General features: G+C 32.4%; 1 protein-coding gene across 2 annotated transcripts in view; it reads right to left on the reverse strand.

The window, feature by feature from the left end:
- Positions 1 to 22,728, reverse strand: part of LOC145249481 (enhancer of mRNA-decapping protein 3-like) — a 56,170-nt gene that overhangs the window by 7,471 nt on the left and 25,971 nt on the right. The window contains exons 4-7 of one of the 2 annotated variants that reach the window (XM_080111073.1): positions 18,902 to 18,964; positions 6,679 to 6,990; positions 5,197 to 5,350; positions 2,082 to 2,299 (exon numbers count right to left, since the gene is read on the reverse strand). In XM_080111073.1, the coding sequence (XP_079967199.1) occupies positions 2,082 to 2,299; positions 5,197 to 5,350; positions 6,679 to 6,990; positions 18,902 to 18,964 (747 nt within the window). The remainder of the gene's footprint in view (positions 1 to 2,081; positions 2,300 to 5,196; positions 5,351 to 6,678; positions 6,991 to 18,901; positions 18,965 to 22,728) is intronic. The other variant, XM_080111074.1, reaches the window with a different exon arrangement.

Below are 22,728 nucleotides of genomic sequence, written 5' to 3' on the forward strand. Positions count from 1 at the left end.
ATATATATAACTTGCACATACATCATATAGACAATCACATCATCACACATATTTAAAATTATACACTCGACAAACTAGAAAAGATACTGACGGTGATGCATAACATGTATACGGGTGTTGTATAAATTTTTTGCTAACTTATTTTGTTATTAAAAATGTTCTCCTTACTTGTGCCCTCTAACCTTAATTGAGTGTTATTAGATTTTACAGCATGTCAACAATTGTTGGCCGTTTTATGCAGAAATTGTATGTGCTTTTGTAGACAATTAATTTGAAGAGTTCTGTTTTTTTTTGCTTGCATACAGCATTTAGTCTTTCGAAATGGTCAACAATTTAGTTCTGACCAAGCTTAACGTTGCTTAATCAGGTATATTGTTGCATTTACTCACAGCAATCTATATCAATACGTAAATATGAATGTTGCATATTATTTGTGCTGAGGTTCTTCATTTTGAATAAAACTTGATTCTGACATTTCTTTTTACTTAATAAAATGTAGAGTATGTTATGAATATTCAGTACTTGTACAGTTTAATCGAGATATTAAAAATGAAAATATAAAAAAAAAAAAAGTTATATTGCATGTATCCGTTTGGAACTGAAGTTCTCTGAAAAAAAAAAAAAAAAATTCACTTAATTCGATCAAGTAATTTTTTTTTATTAAATTTTTTTAAGGCGGAAAAACACGTTTTTATGACAGCGCACTGGAGGCAGTCATGTTTGGATTTTTAGAACATACCATGGGGAGATAACTCAGTCTAAAGCGCCAATACCCCCTTCCCCATCTTAAATCATAGCTTTTCTTCCTAAAAATCGAAACATGGCTACCTTTTGATCGGTATCATAAATTGTTTTTTTGCTGTATAAAAAAAAAAAAAAAATACTTGATCAAATTAAGTGAATTTTTTTTTTTTTTTTGGAGAACTTCATTCCATAACGAATTTGTACAATATAACTTTTTTTTTCTTGATATTTTCATTTTTTTATGTTTTGATTCAACTGTACAAGCACCAAACATTCTAAAACCATTTAATTTAGATTTCTTTTATTCACCTAAAATGTAATTCAACATACATCACATGTAAAAACAAGGAAAAGATCTATACATAAATATTTTTACAATCGTGTTTACCCTGGCCAGCATTGCATCACAAATCATGAATGTAAGAAAAACCAACACAATTTATTAAGTGCAAACTGAATGAAAAAAAGGGATGGACATGCACTGGTCTTGAAGACATGCGGTCATTACCTTCATCTTAAAAATTGGTGTCACACTGGTCAGTTTGCAAAGTGCTTCAACTCATCTTTAAACAAAGAGGAATCGAGTTGAACTTATGATTAAAAAAAAAAAAAAAAAAAGGAGGCAAAGATGGTTTCTGTTGATGGAACTGTGCCTATCACTGGAACTTTGTTAGGTGGTATACTTTTTTCGACATCACCATTGGACCTTAATCGCACAGTGGGCTTTTCTCCAACACAGTTTTCAATACAGAGCTTTATTACTGTATGATCTTAACCCTTTGAATGCTGAAACACCTTCTGCTGATTTCCATTAAGCCTGCCTTTTACGCATGGCCAAACACACAATCACACATGGTCGATGCATAGCGATACTCTACTTTCAGTGTGTACTTGTTCTATTTCATATCAAAGTTGTACACTATGGCAGCAATAAAATTGATACTATTTACACCACTTGATACAGGTTCAGGTTTATCAGATTCGTCATAATTTTGTCAAAAGCAAAAATAAAATACATGCGACAAACTACCATTCCCCATATTTACGTGATATCAAGTGACGATTGTTGCAGATGTACAAAGTTATCAACGACTGAAAGTAAATACGTTTCAATTAGACATTATGTATGAATCTGCAAATATACTGTGCCTGGTAGCGCCAGTAACATCTTTGTCACCAAAAATGTTACCATATCTCCTTAATGGCTGATGAGAACAGAATATCATATATATATAAAAAAAAAATAAAAAAAAAAAAATTTGAAAAGTCAACATTGAAACATAAATATTTTCTCATTTTCAAATTTTTTTTTTTTTTTTTTTTTTTATTTTGCTTACCTCGTGCGCAAGACGTTTTCTGTCCATCCGTGAGATCATATAATGATAATTCTTCTTCAACATAATGGTCCATTTTCACAAAGTTTGGCACATAGACGTAGGTTTTTACATTATGATTAGCTAAAAGACGAGCACAGGCAATTCCCTGGGCTCCTTGGATGTGAGGACCACACAATGCCACTACTGTCGGCAGTTGGTGGTCATTCTTTGGGTTTAACCTGAAATAAAACATTAGCAAATATTTAACAAAACCAAAACAAAAAAAAGTCTTAGATATAACAGCACTCCACAACACTATAGTTTATTATGGTCCATACAAAAACCTCAGAAAACATTGTCTCTTATATTCATTTTTACAAATTGGGTTAAAATTTATAAACTTTGATGAGAAAGAAACATAACTGGTTGTAATCAGAGATTTGTCTTTAAAAAAAAAAAAAAAAAAAAAAAAAAAAAAAAACCCGAAAGGTTTTTACTTCTATTTTTTTTTTAAATCTCTCTTTATTATATTTACAGGGTGGAATGATAAAATTGTCGCTCTAGAAAAGTGACAGGATTCCATTTGTTTGATGACAACCGGTTTTCTTTTTTGTTGCAGACCATCTGAAAGTTGTGTACAAATCCCAAGAGCGATATGAGCTATCTAGCATGTCTTAAAGCGACACCAATGTTCAATGAGCGAAATAGATGTGTCACTGTACAACTCATGCTCTCTACCGATCCAAGTTATGATAACAGGACCATTGCCAGCACCCTCAAAATGCATTGCCAAAGTATACCTGGATATGTTGAGTATGGTGATCCTCTAGTGCAATCAGGTGGCCGTTGGCAGGTCTTGGGTGTGGCAGCAGGACTCGACACTGGCCCACATGTTCAAAGAGACGCAGGCTTGTCTTCAGAAAGAGCATTAGGACTTTGTATCCTTCTTTCACTGCCCCCCCCACTCCTTCCCCGAACTGAACCCATTGAACTATTTTGTCTGGTCATATGTTGAGAACATCACCGACATGACCTCCCACAACACCAAAGCCAGTCTGATCACTGCCATCGGCCAAGCTCCTGCCGGCACTTTTTGAAAAGGCATGCTCCCAGTTCTGGACCCGTATCAAGACGGCTACATTGAATAGATGTCAGCTGTACTACATAATCAAGTTACCTGCATTGATTTTTTCAATAAAAGTTTTAAAATAGAGCTGTGTTGTTTTTTTTTAGGGCGACACTTATCGTCCCACCCTGCATATAAAGAAAAATCGCAATTCATAATCTAGTGGCCGATCATTTATTCTGTTCTCTCGTTTCTTTCTCCTAGCAGAAACATTGCTAGTCTTTCTATTATATTGTTACTTCCCTGGAAAATGCTCGATTCAGCTCCAATCTCTGGTTACTTCTTTAAGACATTCAAAGCAAGAACTTATTACAACTGTAAATAACTTTCTTTTATTCCTCCATGTACCTAATATCAAATAGAATTTACATAACCAGAGTTTCTGTGGAATATATTACCATGGAACTTCTTTCCTACAGAATACAACAGGGTTGTCTTCAGATTAGCAACACTGAATTCACAAAGTATACATTTACACAGCTTAATTAGTGCTTCTAGGTGAAATTACTTATGATCAGATGGTGCTAATCCCTCTTATGCATACTGGGTCGGTTTTTTAAATATCATTTTCATATGGTTTTTAAATCATTTTGGTATGCGTTTTATATCATTTTGATATGTGTTAATACTTAGGAGGAGAGATCTGTGTGAGTACAAAGTTTATCTGATTTAAAAATCCTTTTGAAATTAGTTCAATTTATATAATAAAGCAAAGTAAATTTCCCTCTGCATCCAGATATAGTAGCCTAATCTCTTCGCCATTCAATTAGACTAAGCATATTTCATGCATATTTCCAGAAATTATGTGTTCATTGCATCCTTTAAAAATTCTTACGTTTCATCTGGATTACCTGCTTCTCCCAAACAAGCATTCCCAAAGAAAAAAAGTTGCTGTTGTTTTTACTCACTACTATAACCGCAACCTATAACACTGATGCCTAATTTTTCACAAAATAATAGTGACATGAACATCATTTGTGTTTCACTTTTAACAATACTTTTTTCCTGTTATTGACTACGTTTTGAATCAAAATACTGATTGCCCTCAGTTTTATTTATCCTTTTGACTATTCGGACTGTTCATATACTTTTTATTTACCCATTTGGAATTAATCGATTAAATTAACAAACAACTTGCAGAGTATGTTCAGCAAGTCACAATGACAACTTTTGTCTGGCACCGTTTTTACTTTGTTTTTTTGATTCAGCAGCATAAAAATAACTTGTAACATGTTGATTTTTTTTTTTTTTTACTTTTTTTTTTTTGATTCAGCATAAAAATAACTTGTAACATGTTGATTTTTTTTTTTTTTACTTTTTTTTTTGATTCAACATAAAAATAACTAGTAACATGTTGATTTTTTTTTACTTTGTTTTTTTGATTCAGCATAAAAATAACTTGTAACATGTTGATTTTTATTTTTTTTACTTTGTTTTTTTAATTCAGCATAAAAATAACTTGTAACATGTTAATTTTTTTTTTTTTTTTTTTTACTTTTTTTTGCCTTGTTTACAAAATATTCCAAATTACATTAATATTTTTTGTACTTAGCTTTCTTATATTTTTGCATAAACCTATTACTACTGTATTTCAATGCTGGGACGGACATTTCTTGACTAAAAAAATAAAAATAAAAAAATAATTGGCAACTAAGTTTCGCTTATAACTTAAAAAGTTGACAGTTTTTTTCTTTTACTTACAAAGTATTCCAGATTGCATAATTATCTCAGTATCCAATTATCCATACTTCTCTTTAATACATTATAAAATCACCAATGTTGGCACCTGAAATTTCTTGATTAAATATATTTTCCTGGGTAATGCCAGAAAACAGATCTTGCTAGTTACAAAATACTTATACTATAACTCCACTTAATTATTTCCCACTTCAAATGATTTATTTACTTAGGGAGTTGTTTGATATAAGTCACTTTTCAATGTTTTTTTTTACTTAATAAATAGACTGAAATAGAATTTGATGAAATATACAACAAGCACATTTGACTAACCTGTGACTTCCCCCCACAAGTTGCAGGATCATTTCTGTGGTAGATCTGCCAACAGTTTCCAACCGTCTTGATTTGGAAAAGCCAAATTCTTCAGCAGCAGATAATAAACGGGTTCGTAAATCATAAGAAATTGAAGGAACAATAAGACCAGAATCTAAAGAAAGATCAAATAATAGTGAGAATCAAATAACGTGGATCAAGTAGTCGGGAATCAAATAACGTGGATCAAGTAGTCGGGAATCAAATAACGTGGATCAAGTAGTCGGGAATCAAATAACGTGGATCAAGTAGTCGGGAATCAAATAACGTGGATCAAGTAGTCGGGAATCAAATAACGTGGATCAAGTAGTCGGGAATCAAATAACGTGGATCAAGTAGTCGGGAATCAAATAACGTGAATCAAGTAATCGGGAATCAAATAACGAGGATCAAATAATAGGGTAATAAAAGAAATACAGTAGTAGTTGTAGATTTGTTATTAAGAGTTATAAAATTGGAACATTTCTCAAAAGAATTTTTTTAAAGATTTTGTAATATGGTGGTTGTTTGGGTTAAGAGTCATTGTCTTAATAAACACTCACGTATATGAAGAGTAATAAAATTTAATTAAGTCAGTTGAATTATGACACACAGTGAGTAAATGGATCAAGGCACAGTGTCTTAGTAGCAGTTTAGGTATGTGATAACTATTTGTTAAGCTAAAGACTTGGAGGAATGCTATGGAAAGTAAATATCTGAGAGTGAATGTTACCAAGACCAAAGTGATGATCAATGGTTGTAGCATTGGAAAGCACCCCTGCTCATTTTGTGAAAAAGGGAGTTAAGCGTAACTCAGTTTTTTGTGGTACTTTTGAGCATAGTATACACAAGAAATGCAATGAAATTACTGGCTGTTGAGAGATGATAACCAGTTTATGGGCCAGAAGTACAAGACAATGGAAATGGATGAAAACTCAGATGTGGAGAAAATATAATTGGATGAAGAAACTATTGTGGTTGTTCAGAAGTTTTGTTACTGTGTTGATACCATTCAAATACGGAGTAGAACAGGTTCTAGTGTCATTGCAAGAAGTAGAAGAGGAGTTAGGGAACTTTTGACATTACTAACTAGCAGAGCATTACCACTGTCAACCAAGAAAAAAGTATATAAGGTATGTGTGCGCAGTGTCATAATCTATGGAAGTGAAATCTGGCCACTAAGGATTGAGGACATGTGTTGCATGGAGAGAAATGATAGATGTGTAATGTGAGTCTTAACAATATTGGGCCTGATGACCTCAGAGGACGATTAAATCTGAACAGTATATGAAGATATGTGCGAAAAAGGGAGGACTTTGCTGGCTTAGTCACATAGTAGGAATGGAGGAGAGTTCTTTAATAATGATATAAGTACTCGGGGAAACACCGAGTGGCTTTGCTGGTATGTGACGATAATGTCAGATTGAAAAGAAAAAAATTAGAAATCCAAATTTATTAACTTACCCGTTACATATTCCTTCTCGGAAAAACAAGGGACCTTTATCTTACATAAAACAACTGGACCCGATTCCAGAATGTTTTCATCATGTCTGTATTTTGCAGGTTGCTTCCGATCATTGGCTCGTATCACCTCTGGTAAAGAGTTTTCCATTTCCTGAAAGAAGGCCTTCTTGTCAAAGAGAGCCAAATTTTTCTCAAAATCAAATTCTTTCAAGAACGATTCTGAAGGGGCACTGAAACAATCTTCGCGGTTCATCAATTTTCGACGACATTCAATTTTTCGTGATGGCGTAACTTTTTTCCGAGTTTCAGAAGCTGAATAAAAAAAAAAAAAAAAAATTTTTTTTATTAAAACAAAAATTCAATTAATACAACAATGACCCTTTTCAAAATCAAAGAGAATCACAGACGGATGGAGAAGCAGCAATGCAGCAACACAAATTATTTCACATTCATGATGACGCAACAAACTTTGACACCAGATTCACATTCCACATATGATCATACTTAACCCAGAAATTGTTTACTTACATGCAAAATGTTCGCTTGTTTGTGTTTAACAACCTATTCACCTTTCTGTGGTCATTTAAGGTCATACAGATTTTGGTGTATTATTGTGTGTATCAAGGTCGGGAGTTTTATATTTTGTTGAATAGTTTTATCTCTTTCAGAAAGTTGGTTTTATTTTAGTAAAGAGTTCTTTGTGATCGAGTTCATGAAAGTATTTCGGCATGGAGTGAAGTCACCACACTCCAGTAATAAGTGTTTGACAGCGATGTTTTTCTTGGCATCCTGTATATAATGGGGGTTCAGCACATTCCAGAAGGTATAAGTGTGTTAGTCGAGAATGGCCTATATCTAATCGGTTTAATACATTTAATCTTTCTGTTAAAATTGTGTTTTGTATGCCGTTCTCCCATGATTGGTTGACCTGATATCCGACAGCTTTTAATCTAGTGTTAAGTATTCTTTTTATAATTTATAATTTACAATACATATTAATAACACAAATCTATTGTAATTCAAGAAGCTAATAATTTTCATTTAGATTATCTTCCTTAAAAATTATGTACATATTATTTTAAAAGTTTTTGTAATTTATCCTTTATTAAATCACTTTAATACTGGCAAAACTATTGCACATATATAGTAGCAATACCAGACACCATAACTTTCAGCACTGGACAAGGCGCACACAGCTACTTAATTTGGCACTTATAGTCTTTAAATCAGTAATAAGTACATTTCTCCTACCTCCATCAAAATAAAACTTATATAACTGGATTTACAATAAAATTTACTTTAAAATGGTATTTGAATATTTTTGTTGTGATTTGTATATTCAAAGAAATCTCGATTTAAATCCAACCATTAATGACGAAACCTGTGAACATGGCGGTAGATCACTTTTTTGCAAATAAGCAGTCAGGGTGTGTTCACATAAATACTTGAAGCGGAAGTTGTACCCGTCGACGTTTCTAGTTGTTTTAGCTAATCAAGGAAAAGAATTGTTTTTGCTCCGGAATTTGAACACAACACGTACGTCTTTTCAGTCAAAAGTTAGAATATCTCAAAGTTGACGCTTTATAGTACAAAGATAAGTAAAGATAGAAACTGTGTTCAAACGCTATTTAATAGCAAATTTATTAATTTCTTTTGTCCTAAAATTTGAAAAGAATTGAATAAAAACTTATGCATGAATCGATAGAAGTAATGACAACTGCATATAAACATGAGAATTTTTGTGTGTAATAGCGCACGCAAAAAAATGTGTAAACAAGTGTTCGTCAACTAACTTATGAACATAAAGTATTCATTTTATTTTTGTTATTTAGAAAACAAGTTTTTCATTACGGACAGGAAAAGAATATTTATTAAAAAAAAAAAAAAATTATTTGAAAAAGAATAACCGACAATGAACATTGGTTTTTTGTTGTTCTTCTTGGTTTTTGAGTCGCAAATAAAACATCTCAAAGTGTAGCACAAAGATAAGTAAAGATAGAAACTGTGTTCAAACACTATTTAATAGTGACTATATTCATTTCTTTTGTCCTAAAATTTGAAAAAAAATTGGATAAAAACTTTATGCACGAGTTGATAGAAGTAGTGGCAAACGCATATAAACATGAGAACTTTTGTGTGCCGAGACGTGCACAAACAAATCTGTAAACAAAATATTCATCAACTTACGAACATAAAGTATTCATTTTATTTTTATTATTTAGAAAACATAAGTTTTTAATTATGGAAAGGAAAAGAATATTTTTTAAAATAAATTCTTTGAAAAATAATGACCATGCTTTTAAACGAGTTAAAACACACAAACCACTTATCCAGTTAAATAAAAGAATAACTTATTGGGTTTGTTTTACAATCCACAGAGGTATGAAAAAGTGGTCAAAGAACAAATATATAACAAATAAATGTTACCACAGGCAAGTTATTCTTCTACCTACCTCGATAAATTTTTAGTGTTGTAAATATTTATTCTGTTTAAAAAAACAAGTAGTGTCGAGCGTTACATGAAAACAAGAAAAAAAATGCTCGCGATGTCTCTTGAAGTCTCAACAATGACTTAAAAATAAAAAATTATACAAAGTAGGAGTAGAAACTCACCCAATGTCACAGTAACTTGAAGCCGTTAAAAATGAAATTTAATTGTCCTAATCAATGAACTTGAAAATATGATTGTAATCTCTACTGAAATATGCTAATTAGTATGCTAATTAGTCTGTAAGTTACCAAGTGAGATGGTCGTAAATAACGCCAACTGAACCTTCATGATAATATATTCAAAATTTCATAATATTTTAAAAAGATCTGAAGATAGATTTTAAAGATTGGTTAATCTGTAAATTGTGCAAATTTCCTACCATTTTCAGTCACAAGCTTATACACATTTGAATAGGACTGACTTAAGGCAAAATGTCCAGTGAACCACACGCTTTTTGATACTTTGAAGGGTCATAACTCCAGTTCTAATTGGCCAATTAAAAAAAAAAGAAAAGAAAAAAACATAAGATATTATTTCTTTTTTTTTTATATGCTTTTCAATAATGCTTGATTCGAGTTTATTCGATCTAAAGAAAAAAATGGTGTGATATTGCTTTATAATAAGTAATAAAATTACAAATTAACACCAAACATTAATTTATTATACTAAAAAAAAAAAAAAAAAAAAAATAGTTATCCAAATTGCATCTTTGCTTTTTATTATATGTACAATATTTCAAAAGGCTATATTGTATTCTCGATTTAAATAAAATTGATCCGTTTTGATAGATGATATAGGTGTGATGAAAAAACAAAAACAAAACATTTAGAATTGCAGGCATCCCCAGCATTGTCTTGTAATGAACAAGGATCTAAGTTTTGACCTGATTCCAGCTCTGAATCTCACATTAATTAAACATGAATAAAAAAAAAAGTTAAAGAAAAAACATTTTTAATTTCTATAATTTTCAAATTTCTATTAAACTATCAGAAAAGATCCTATGCATTTGTCTTGAAAATGTGTAGAATTAGGAATATCTAATGAAATTATTAATCAATATTTTTGCGAAGGTCATCTTAGATTTGCACATGCATCATCAACATTTACACTTTTTTAAGGATGGGATTGATGTAGATGCAATTTAAAAAAAAAAAAAAAAAAAAAATTTCACTAGATGACGACGTTTAAAAATGTGAAACTCAAACGGAGAAAACTAGCAGATCGCCTGGCATTGCCTGGTCGTAAAATATGCATAAATATAATATTTTAATTCATACAGAAACTGAGACGTGTGCATGCGAGTATTATATTTTTTCTAAACAGTTCACTTTATGCAAAAAAACAAAACAAAAATACTCGACCTGAAATCAAAACTAAAACCTAAAGACAGTGAGTCAAGTCTGATAACCAGCTTGACACAATCTTTAAAAAACGTTTTCCAATCTACTTATTCTTAATATAATGAATCTAATATGAACGATTCACACATATGCATTCATGAAACAGTTAGCAAACAGATAAAAATCCGCTGCCCCCTCCCCCACATGTGCCAATTTATCAATTTTTACCCTTTTTTCCAGATAAAAGCATAATTAAAAAGTTTTCCACATATCTGAATACTCTATATAGCAGATTTCAAGTCTGTAGATCAAAAATTCATTGAGTATATAGGTTGAGAAGTGTCCTCACACACACATTCTCACTTTTATAGATTCTAAATAATTAGCATTTGATAAAGAGGGCTTACCTTGAAATATATTATAAAACATTGTTAGATTACTGTGTAGAAGTTCAGACTGAATCAAGTAAGATTCAATATGAAAAAAAAAAATTTTTTTTTAATTTTTGTTAACAGATTTCAGCAGAATATCCATCTATCAGGTTCCTGAAATGTCATAACTAGTGATGAGACGATTCCAATACAATTAACAATTCTGATTATTTATACATCTCTTAATATTTAACTATAAAATAGTTATTTGTCCCATTACATGTTAATGTGCACATATTTTCTAAAACATAAAAAAAGGGAGGATCTACAGATTTTAGTTTTACTAATCAATAAATATTCATTTTATTATTACTACCAACAGTGAAAGATTTTGCTTTAAACAAAATCAAATAAAAATGACAAAAGAATCGTTTTTGGTATCGGAAATTAGGCACAAATTTTTTGATTCCGATTAATCATACTAACACTAATTATAACATAGAAAATGTGGTTGATAAGCACTTGAAAGTATCTGTACCAATGATTGTGTTGCTGTTCCAGGTTGGTTATCGGGGATAGTGTCACTCAGAAAAGTTTGAAGATTAATTGAGTTAAGCAGATTGTTCAAGAGTAATGACAAGTTCCTTAATCTTTGCAATTTCACCTCAATATTCTTGTTTGCTCGCGTGAAACAGATAGTTTGTCAGGAGAAATCTGAAAAGTCTAGTAAATTGCTGCTTTTTAACATTTTGTTTTTATTGGAAGGTTCTGGTTGACCGTTTCTAAAAGATGGTCACGGCTACTTTCTAGACATTTGTTTTGAGAGAGTCCTCTCTTCCGATTGGGGACAATTTCTCCTTATTGCTACAAAGTGGTTATAAATCTGCAGTAAAATGGCGGACTTGCAGTTATTGAACCGTAATATGGATATAACCAACAATCCATCCATCTATAATTCAACAACCCTTATCATTGGAGAAACATGATCAAGTGATGGAGGTTGCTGACTGCACATTTACAAAGACTGTCACCATTAAATTAGCGTACGTTAGTGGCATGCTCAATAACAATTTTATTGCATTTGATTGTCACAGTGTCTCCTGTTGAGGTTTTGTTTTCTTTTTACATTGTTTTTTTATTAGAGACTTTAATAGTAATTTGCTTATTTATAGAAATATACCGTTTATGAAAACAGTGAAAAGAAAAAAAAAAAAGTCAGTTTTATTTGGTTTAAAAGCCGTACCAGTTTTGTTTATTTTATTTCTTTGTATGTTGTTTGCAGTTTAGTTTTATAAATCTGTATTTATTAAATCAAAGTTTCAGTATTAATATTCTCATTTTGGTTGCTATCATTTAATTCATTTGTGATGATTTTCCTCAGTTTTATTAGTTTGTGTTTTTTTATTCAGTATATTCACACACGCATTAGTACCCATATGCATACACTTAAAAAAAATCAAAACAAAATTTTTTTTTTTTAACATTTATATAATTACCTGGTACAGCTTGGAAAAGTCTTGGTCGTACCAGTCGGGAATATGACCTTGGCAATCAGTCTTAGTGTGACTTTGTTGCTGAGGTATAGTTCTCAGTTCTAGGAGATCCATTTTACTAGGCTTTACATTTTCTCTAAGAAAAAGTTAGTTTATTAAAGTGTCTCTACCAGGGAATGCTGATAGGTATGCTCAAGCATTTTTTTGTAAGCCAAAGTTCACTTATTTCAAAACTATACTTGACCATGTGTTTAACCTCCTAAAAAAAAAAAATAAATAAATAAAAAAAAAGAATTAAAAAATTTAAAAAAAGTATAATTTATCCAGGCTCCATTTGACATCAGAGATGTTTGAATGTTCACATTAAATTCATAATCTTCTGTGTAATTTTCTGTTAATACTAAAGCTAGCGATTCTTTTAGAATTTCCCTTTTTGTTCTAACTTATCGCTTCTTTGGCTTATGCTTTGTTTTTATAGGTTGAGTTTCTTTCGGTCATTATAATAGGTTTGTCTAGCTTTGTTTTCCCTTGCTCCTATATATACCTTTCCTTGTTGTTACTTGTAGCGGCTTTATAAACTATATTGTCCATGCATTTATTTCTCAAAGGGTATTTTTCCTTATTTCTGCAATTGCATAAACTAATACTAATTTCATTATTATTGCTGCAAAAATTCATTGTGCTGTTGCTCGGTTTATTAAAGTTATTTAATATTTTTATGTCATGTTTCCTTATCACAGCAGACTGCTAGATTAATGACCAAAAGCCCACACAAGAGATTAACATTAGAATATCATGTCATCTGAAGATCACACATATGTTCGTGAAACCACGGTATGGTATATTAATATAACATGTTAGATTGGCAACTAAGTTCTGGCATTTTTAATTTTGGACCATTTTATTTTTAGAGAATTCCATTTTGGAATCATCTATTCTTTTTCCTTTCTACCAACAAGGTATTGAAGGTATCTTGCTGATCGTTGGCAAAAAATTGTAAAAAACAACAAGAATACATTCTTCAGTTGTTAGTTTTTATTAAACTTTTTAATTCAAATTTAAAAATGGTGGGAACTTAGTTGTAACACATAAGAACTAAGGATTAAGAAAAATAAATAAATACATAAATAAATTATACAAAAATACACTAAAACAAGGCAAGCATGCAAGGTTCTCCATGAGTGAAAAGTTTACTTTCACCATGACTAATGTTTTTGCAAAACTTGAACAATCCAAGGAGTGGTTATAGAGAAAAGTGCAAACAAATGAACGATTTGGAGGCAATTTTACCTCTATAATGGTCCCCATGGGGGGGGGGGGGACCAGGACCAGAATTATCCCGGAAAATCCATTCCGGCAAAAATTTGCTTTCACCATAACTAATGTTTGTGCAAAATTTCAAAGAAAAAAAAGTCCAAGTCGTGATTATTGAGAGAAATGCGAACAAATAAATGAGAGTGAATTACTAGGTCTAATATCTCCTTTGTCGGGGGGGGGGGGGGAATAATAAAAAAAAAATTGGCAAATATTTTGTGAGAGAGGCATGGGAGAACACATGTATATAATTGATCATGTTGAGGTAGGAATTTAGGTACTAGTACATTCGCAGAATAAAGTGCATCAAAGTTAGCATATGCTTATGTACCTATTTTTATATCTATTAATGAAAACAAAGGGCTGTAGTGTTTACCTGATATACACAATGGTAAACCTCAAACTAATATAAATAACAGTATTTATACTGAATACTCCAAAAAACGATTTACAAAGTCCTTATTCCAGAGTTTCAAAGAATGTTATTCTTATTATTCTTCTCGTCTGAGGACATAAAGAAATCAGCAAATTATATTTGTAGCAATGCTAGTTAAGGCATTAAGTGAAAACAGCAATTTATTGTAGTTATAAATTGCCAAATAAAAAAAGTGAAAAAAAAATGTTCGATATGTAAAAAACTAATAACAAAACAAACTGCGCATAATATTTCAGCTTGAATGAAACTCTCAAGTTGATCCAAAATGCAAAATAGTTCTTTAGAGAGAATGTATTCCAAAATAAGTCCAGCGTGACGATACATATAATCTGATTGGAAAGTTTTCAAAACAGCTGAAATAATGAAAATTATTTTTTTTCCAGGCAGTGCAGTAGTCCAAAGAGAAGTCTGTCCCTAGTCAAATGGGACCTTATTTTCATATCTATATATTAATACAATAGCATGTTATTTTGTGTGTAATGCTTACATCTTTTTTCTTCTTAGTGATTGTCGTTTAATTGTTATGACCTTCCATTTCTTGTAATAAATAATTTTACCAATAATTCTTCATAAGTTTTGATTTTGATTTTAGCTGAATGAACTCAAGTTATATATACATATATATTTTTTTCTTCATAAGTTTCGGTCAATATGGATATATTTTTTTATTTTTGAAATCACAACTTTATAATATATAAGAATCGATAAAAAAATTGACTAATATATACAAAATCTGCATAAATTAAAATATATTTAGGCAGGTTTTATGACTGGGCTACACTGGACGTCCCTGCTAGCTTAGATAAATACTTTTGCAGTTTTAACAAAAAAGCTACAATAACAGAATGCAAACACCAATACATTACATATGAAAGAGTCTGCTGTGGAATTTTCATGGGTCCCACTAGTACTCAGTAATATGTTTACTGTAGCAATACCCCCTCTGTTCTGTCTTCAGACCGGGCTCTTTTTAACAAGGAAACATACTTTAAGAGCACCGGTGCCCCGTGCCTCTTTTTCATTCATCTCTGTGCGAGTTTGTTTTTTATTAGTTTTCCTTTCTTACTTTAACAATTTAATGGAGAAAAGACACTTTTCTAACTGTTACGGACTTTCACCTAACAGTTGATTGAAAAAGATAAGATATCTTAGAATCTGTTAATTTGGAAGCCTGTCCAAAACATAATTATTTTCATGTATTATTTCCTTTTGTTTAATTATGTTTTCTCCTTTTAACTATTTGTTTTGTTTCAGATTTTTTTTACCTAATTAATAAAGTGTTTTCAACGTAATAGTTGTTTTCATTATGTTAATTTGAGTTTATCTGTCTGCCCAACGCACGCTTTCTGAAGTTTGACCGCTGGACGGTATTGTAGGTACCTGAAAGCAAGATTCTGAGGAATAACTGCCGCGAGTTCTAGAACACCCTCTCCCCCAGGAAACATAGATGATTTTGGTGGATTTTAACTAAAACTTCTTAATTATGTTTAAAAGATATTTTTTTTTTTTTATTATGGCCCTCATTTTTTTTTTTAAGCCATCACAAATTAGAATTGGGGAGGAAAAAAAAAATTCTTTTTAATTTAATTAAGAAATTCAAAACAATCACAGTTCAATTAGGAATTTTTTTTTTTTTTTTTTAGAAATGACACTTTATGTTATAATAAATAGACAGTATTTTCAAACCTCGAAGTTTTGGCATTATCAAAATAATGTTCATCAGAGCAAAATTGAGCATGTCAACACTTCTAAGCGTTATTATATTATTTCCAAATACTAGCAGGGTCTGTGGAAATTCCACCGCAGCATCTTTCACATGTAACATGTTGCCGCTGGGGATTCTGTGGATGTTCAGTGTGAATGGAGACCCCCCCCTTTTTTTTTTTTTTTTTTTTTTTTACATGGGTTCACCACTGATCAAGGCCCGAAGGCCACTCAGGGATAAGGGTTATTGCGTGTACAGTAATCAATGAGATAGTATTGTAGTAATCATTAGTATTGGGTGTTTAGATAGAGTGTCTTAAGGGGGCGGTTTGTCAGGCGTTTGTTTATGTTGGACTTGAAGACGTCCAAGTTCTAGTCAGGTGGGAAACAGGCAAGCGGCAGGGAGTTCCACTGGCGTGCAGTTCTAAGAAAGAAGCTTTGCTCATGGAATCTACGTTTGGATTTAGGCACAAATAAAGAGTGGGGAAAATTATTGACAGTAGTTTCAGCCAGACGGGTGTTTCTCATGAAAAATTGGCGAGCCCTTTTGTTAAAACTTAGAGTATTTATCTAAGTAATCTCGTTAATATAGTGTCAGAATATATCTGGTTATTACGGTTTATGTCAAATAGGCATCAGTGACATGTTTTCATTATATAGATGCCTGGTACGAACGGAAACCCCCACGATATCATTATAACATCTTTAAACAGAACAGATACTACCCTTGGATCCTAGCCAGAAGAATAAATAAAATAAAAAGTCGCTTTTTGGCTGTACGTGAAACTAAAATATACTTTAGTCATTTTTTTTTTTTTTAAATTGGGTCTCCAGTGATCAGGAGATCCTATTTATTAAAAAGGAGGATAGAAGGTGACAACATATGAGCATTAAGTTAGTGTACCTATATACTATTTAATGTTTGTAGTATATTATCTTCTATCCTCCTTTTTAATAGGATCACCCGATCCAATAATTTACAATCTGAAAATCATGACACACATACATACATAAAAGGTACAATGGTATTAATATATAGATTGTTTCGGACTAAAGCTGTAAATATTGGAACAATATGTATAAAATTTTGGTTTCATATAAAAGCGAGAATATGACAACTGTAATCTTGTAAGGAAATTAACTGGATTATACTGCAATGAAGACAATTCTCAGATCCAATGTTCTCTCTCAGCTGTCAATAAATAATTCAACTGCCCGCCTCCCTTAAATTTATCATTTTTTTTTTTTTTTTTTAAAGTTCTCATATGCAAATGAACAACTATAAAAAACAAACTACAAAGACAATTTTTTTTTCTCCAATGAACAGAGTACCAACATGTGGAACGGTCGACACGATTCAAACCTGGTAAGCCTCTACTTTCTTCTCCAGTAGGTAACACTTAACTTATTCATATTTTAATTAACTTAAATTTTTATTGGAGTGCAAATACAACATTAACATAAATATAATTTTATATAGATAAATTAAATAAATACTTAACAGAAAATGTTATTTTAGTAATTAATAAACAGTTTATGAACGTTTATTAATAATATATCATTGGTTGCTTATCCATCATAATTGTGAAATCTGGGCTCTGTTCACATGTATTAGTATGAAGAGCATCTAAATTGGAACCCCGTAGGGTATTTTCGAAAGCAAATTAGCATTCATTTCAATAAACGTGCATTTTCAGCAGATATCAGGTGTTATCGATATGGTCCAGAAATGGTATACAAGAAAATCAAATCAGCTGATAGTTCTTGGAAAAGCCTGGTTGTTGGAGATGGTCGGGAGTCTTCCTTATCACAAATAAGGGTTTAAAAAAAATAAAATAAAAAATAAAAATCCTTTAAAACACAATAAGATTTCTATAGGAAGCCATATTCAAACAATACTGCAACAACACAACCACAATTCAAAAAAAAAAAAAAGTTCTCCCGACAACTTTTGTCCATCACATTTTTTTGTCATCTCACTGGTGTCAGGTTTCGTCTTTCAAAACAGGTCAGTGTCCGCACATACAAAATCACTAACACCTACAAAGACTAAGCATGCACCTTTGTCCCCATTACAAATGGCCACCCAAACATTGGTCACTTTATACTTAATAAGTTCTCATCTCTATGACCAAAATCTTGCATAAAAACAATTGTTCCCTTGAATTTCTTCACCCAATTCTCATATTACTTAAAGGCAATCTTTGCATAAGCAATCATTCTGGCTCAGTCAAGGATTCTCCATAAACCAACTAAGATAGCAGTAATAATACTCGCCCATATCCTCCTTGTTATTGTGTAAAGTGTTATGAACAATAATCTGTTCACCGCTCATCCTTTGCTTTAATCATCAAGTGCAACAAGTATGGTACGCGTTGTGTATGCAGAAAGCACCTTGCAAAAGTTGATTATCATCAGGTCTCGGACAATTTCCTTTAACATCACCGACCGTTCTAATACATTTCATATTGAGACATTTTCGTCAACAGACGTCACAAGTTTAATAAAGTTTAGTAATATAAAAAGAACACCTAAATAGTAACATAAATTATTCAAAAAGGTCATTTTTTTTTTTTAATTATCCAGCTGGGTCTCAAGAGATAATGGATAGCTCATAAAGGGTGTCTATGTGAGACTATAGTGTGAAGCCAGAGTTGAGTAATCATTAACTGCACATCTTCTGAACCAGCATTGGTAGAGTCCAGTGGCAATTTTTTCTTAATGGTTGGAAACAGCAAAGAAAGACGGATATTATTTCAGAGATTTTGTTCTAAACTATTTGCACAACCAAAGCCTGAGAGTGTAGTTTATGCTACTAGTTCAATTCGCAACTAGATGAATGATATGGATTTGTACCTTCATGAAATTAGTGAAATAAATGCAGTAAGCCCAACTTGAACCAAGCATACTGAGCCCATTTTTATAAATGCACAACACAAGTGAGAGTACGACATTAAAGACACCGTTTCTTTTTGACACACAACACCGAAACTCAAGTCGAGTAAAGGCAAAGGGTTCTAGAATAACACAAACTATTAACGAGGACGACAGCTATTGTTTGACTGGATAAATACCTTGGAAATTTTGGAGTTTATTCTTATTTTCCAGAAGTTTAGCTTTAGCGCCAATATCTCCTCCTGAAGATAAGAAAAATGTCAAGCCTGTCAATTCAATTTCTAGTCTCAACCATTTGATGGAATCGACACGTAGACATTTCCTGATGAAATAGGATAGAAAGAAAAATCTTTGCAGAATTTTTTTTGTCTATGGAGGAAAACGGATCTTTTTTTTTTTTTTAGAATTAGTGCATCATAAATCTGAAATGGAAGCTGTTTTGTAAAAAAAAATAAATAAAAAAATAAATAAAAATATAAACACAGTGAAATAAATATCTTAAATATCTTTCTAAAAGAAAAAACAAAAAAAAAAACAAAAAAAAAACAACCACATGAATTTCTTGTAACTTAATTTCATTGAATCATTACAGTAAAAAAAAAAAAAAAAAAAAAAAAAAAAAAAAAAAAATCGTACTGTTAACCTTCGTTGGGTTAAGTTTATTAAACATTAAATAACCCATAATTGATATATCATGAAACCTTCGCACACTCCACTTATAGTTACAATCAATTTCCCAACCCCCAGTTGATGGGAACAAATGTAGAATGTCCACTCATTTTAAATCATTAAATCTGTTTTCTCTTTTGTTTCTTCTGATCTTTTTTCAATCAATGCAATTGTTTTTCACACATTTCTCATACTTTAAAATAAAATTAAATGTTCACAATTGAAATTTTAGCCTCAAACTTAAAATCATCAAAACAATCTCTGAATTTTTGAGACAAGGATTTTGATAATTTGGATTATTCAGACTACTCTTCTCATCTTTATTATTTTCACGTTTCGGCTGATGTAACTTCCAATCTACTTCAGGCGGACCTCATTAAACTCTGGAATCTTTCCATCAAACTAAAGAATCTGCAATTCCATTTGAAATTTCATGCAGATTAGAATTCAACAGAAAGATTTGCCAGTTTAACAAGATACACCTGAAGAAGGTTGGAGGTTACATCGGTCAAAACGTTGTACGTAAACCATTCACAGCAAGAACTCGTCCAGCCACAACCATTAATAAATAATCAAACAACTTCCATGAACAAAGATTTTTTTTTCTAGAACATTCCATCTGCGGAATACCATAAGGCTACTTTCCAACCAATTACATGGTTGTCTTCAAGTCTAATGTAATCAAATACTTGTTGAACCATCCTCCTGGATAATCAGTTCCTCTTAAATAATTTGCCTGTTCTAGAAATTTATTTCTAATCCTCTTGTGGTTCACTGTCCAAACAAAAATCTCTTCAACCTTTAACCTCGCGTGGCCGATAAACTGTGACTCATTAGTATATAAAAAATATACTGCAGTTAAATACTATCAAGCTTCTCTAGGTGTGAGTGGTGAAGGGGAGGATATTCAAAAATCACCCATTTGGTCCCAAACACAAAGAGGCATTTCACTTGCTTATTCTGCAACATTCCATTAAAGACTTCCTATCTTTGACGTAACTTTCTGAACAAATTGGCTTACATCCTAACTATAGATTCTAATAGAAAATTCATCTTTACTTGATCCAGTTACAATTTTCCATTCCTACATCATTTCACCCCCTAAGCTCACATTTAACACCACATGATAATCAGTCTTATTGATTGTTTATTTTGTGTCTGCTGCTGTGCTATGCCTTTTACCTTCTCCTGAACCCCACACTAAATTTCTGACATCCCGACAACACGTGTGTGTCATGAGTAAGTTGTTGGAATCCATATTAAATAAAGAAGTAGTCAACCACTTCAGCATAAACAGCCTTCTTAGTGACATACAATATGGTTTCCGCTCCGCAAGATCTACAGTAGATGTGCTAACGGTTATATCTCATAGGATTAGTGAATCTTTTTACAAAGGCTTCCTTTCCAGGGCAATTGCTCTTAACATATCGAAGGCCTTCGATAAGGTATGGCATAAGGGCCTACTTCACAAGATTTCCAGCTACGGTATCACTGGAAATATTCTCAATTATTAAATCATTTCTCCCCAATAGGTTCATAAGAATAGTTGTTGATCGGCAGAAATCAGAGGCCCACAGTATTAATGCTGGAGTCCCTCAGCGGTCCATCCTGGGCCCAACTCTCTTCCTGATCTACATCAATTATCTCCCAAAACATATACTTAAATCATTCGTTGACATCTACACTGATGACATGACCATCTGTGGCAACTCATCAAAGGCCGTAAATGACAAAGTTCTCTCTAATTCTTTCTCCTCTGATCTTGAGCACGTGGTACAGTAGGGAGGAAGAGGTGGCTGATCACTTTTAATGCATCCAAAACCAAGCTTCTATCTTTACATCATCAACGCTCTGATCCCCATCTGGCATCAATTGAAATGGATGGCTTTCGTCTTGGGGAGGCTCCATGTTTTGACAAGCTTCTGGGTTTGACCTTTACTCCTGATCTGAAATGGAACATATACATCAGGTCTGTTGCCAAGGACACTGGGAAAATGGTGGGATCCTTCTACCGCTCTAGAAGATATCTCACTACTGATGCAATTCTCTATCTGTATAAAAGCCAAATATGTCCAAGGATGGAGTACTGCTGCCACATTTGGGCAGGAGCTGCTAAAAACAGCCTATCCTGCCTTGACAGAGTACAAAATAGACTTCGTAGCTTAGTGGGGGATGCCCTATTCTCTTCCCTGCAGCCTCTCTCCCACAGAAGAGACATTGCGAGCCTGTCTTTCTTTTATCATTATTTCCATGGCAAGTGCTCGTCTGAGCTCCAATCTCTCGTCCCGCGCCAATCTTTCACGAGAAACACCCGCCTGGCTAAAACTACTGTCAATAATTTTCCCCACTCTTTATCTGTGCCTAAATCCAAACGTAGATTCCATGAGCAGAGCTTCTTTTTCAAAAGTGCACGACTGTGGAACTCTCTTCCATTTGCCTGTTTCCCACCTGACTACAACTTGGAGGTCTTCAAGTCCAATATAAAAAAACTCCTGACAAACCGCCCCCTTAAGTAAGACACTATCAAATCTCCAATACTAATGATTACTACAATACTATTTCATTGATTACTGTACACACAATAACCCTTATCCCTGAGTTGCCTCCGGGCCTTGATAAGTGGTGATCTGCATGTAAAAAAAAGTTTCAGCAACTTCTATCAATTCATTGTAACTTAGTCTCCTTCTCAACAAACACAATTCTAATTCTAAGTCTTTTTTTCAGTAGCGAGTCCAATTGTAACAGCTTTGAATTGAAGCCTTATACAAGTGTTTCACTGTCATGTCTCATTAAAAAATGTTAATGAATAAAAAATAATTGCTCGATCTTGAAAACGTGGGGGGGGGGGATTTGAGTATCTTCCCTTCTTTGGCACTTGTTCCCAAGGTGAAACAGATCCCCTTTGCCATATAACTATTGTCACCTACATATGTCCTTATAGTAGCCAAACTGCTAACATTTGAAACACTTAAGCAGTTTCGTATGCAAGGTTCAACTTTTTTATCACTGTAGCCAATTTTCATGTTTTTTTACATAAAAGATCACTTATTGTCCTTATTGTCTCTTTATCGATATTCTGTGATGAGTGACCTTCTGCTTAGGCAGTGCTATCTCAATCTCCTCAGTTGCCAGACTATGGTCCTAACTTTAAGTAACTCTTAAATATATTTAATTTCTCACGGGCTTACGCCTTACATCTGATATTGTCAAAGATTTTTTCTATATTTTTAATAGATCTGTTACTCCATCAGAAAGTTACCGTTCTGGATCTTTTGTCTTTTATTCTTGGGATTTGTTTTATTGTAATATGAACATTTTAATCAGAACATAATTAGCA

Source organism: Euprymna scolopes, chromosome 28 (genome assembly GCF_053919585.1).
Source record: "Euprymna scolopes isolate OS-2025 chromosome 28, ASM5391958v1, whole genome shotgun sequence".
Lineage (NCBI taxonomy): Eukaryota > Metazoa > Mollusca > Cephalopoda > Sepiida > Sepiolidae > Euprymna > Euprymna scolopes.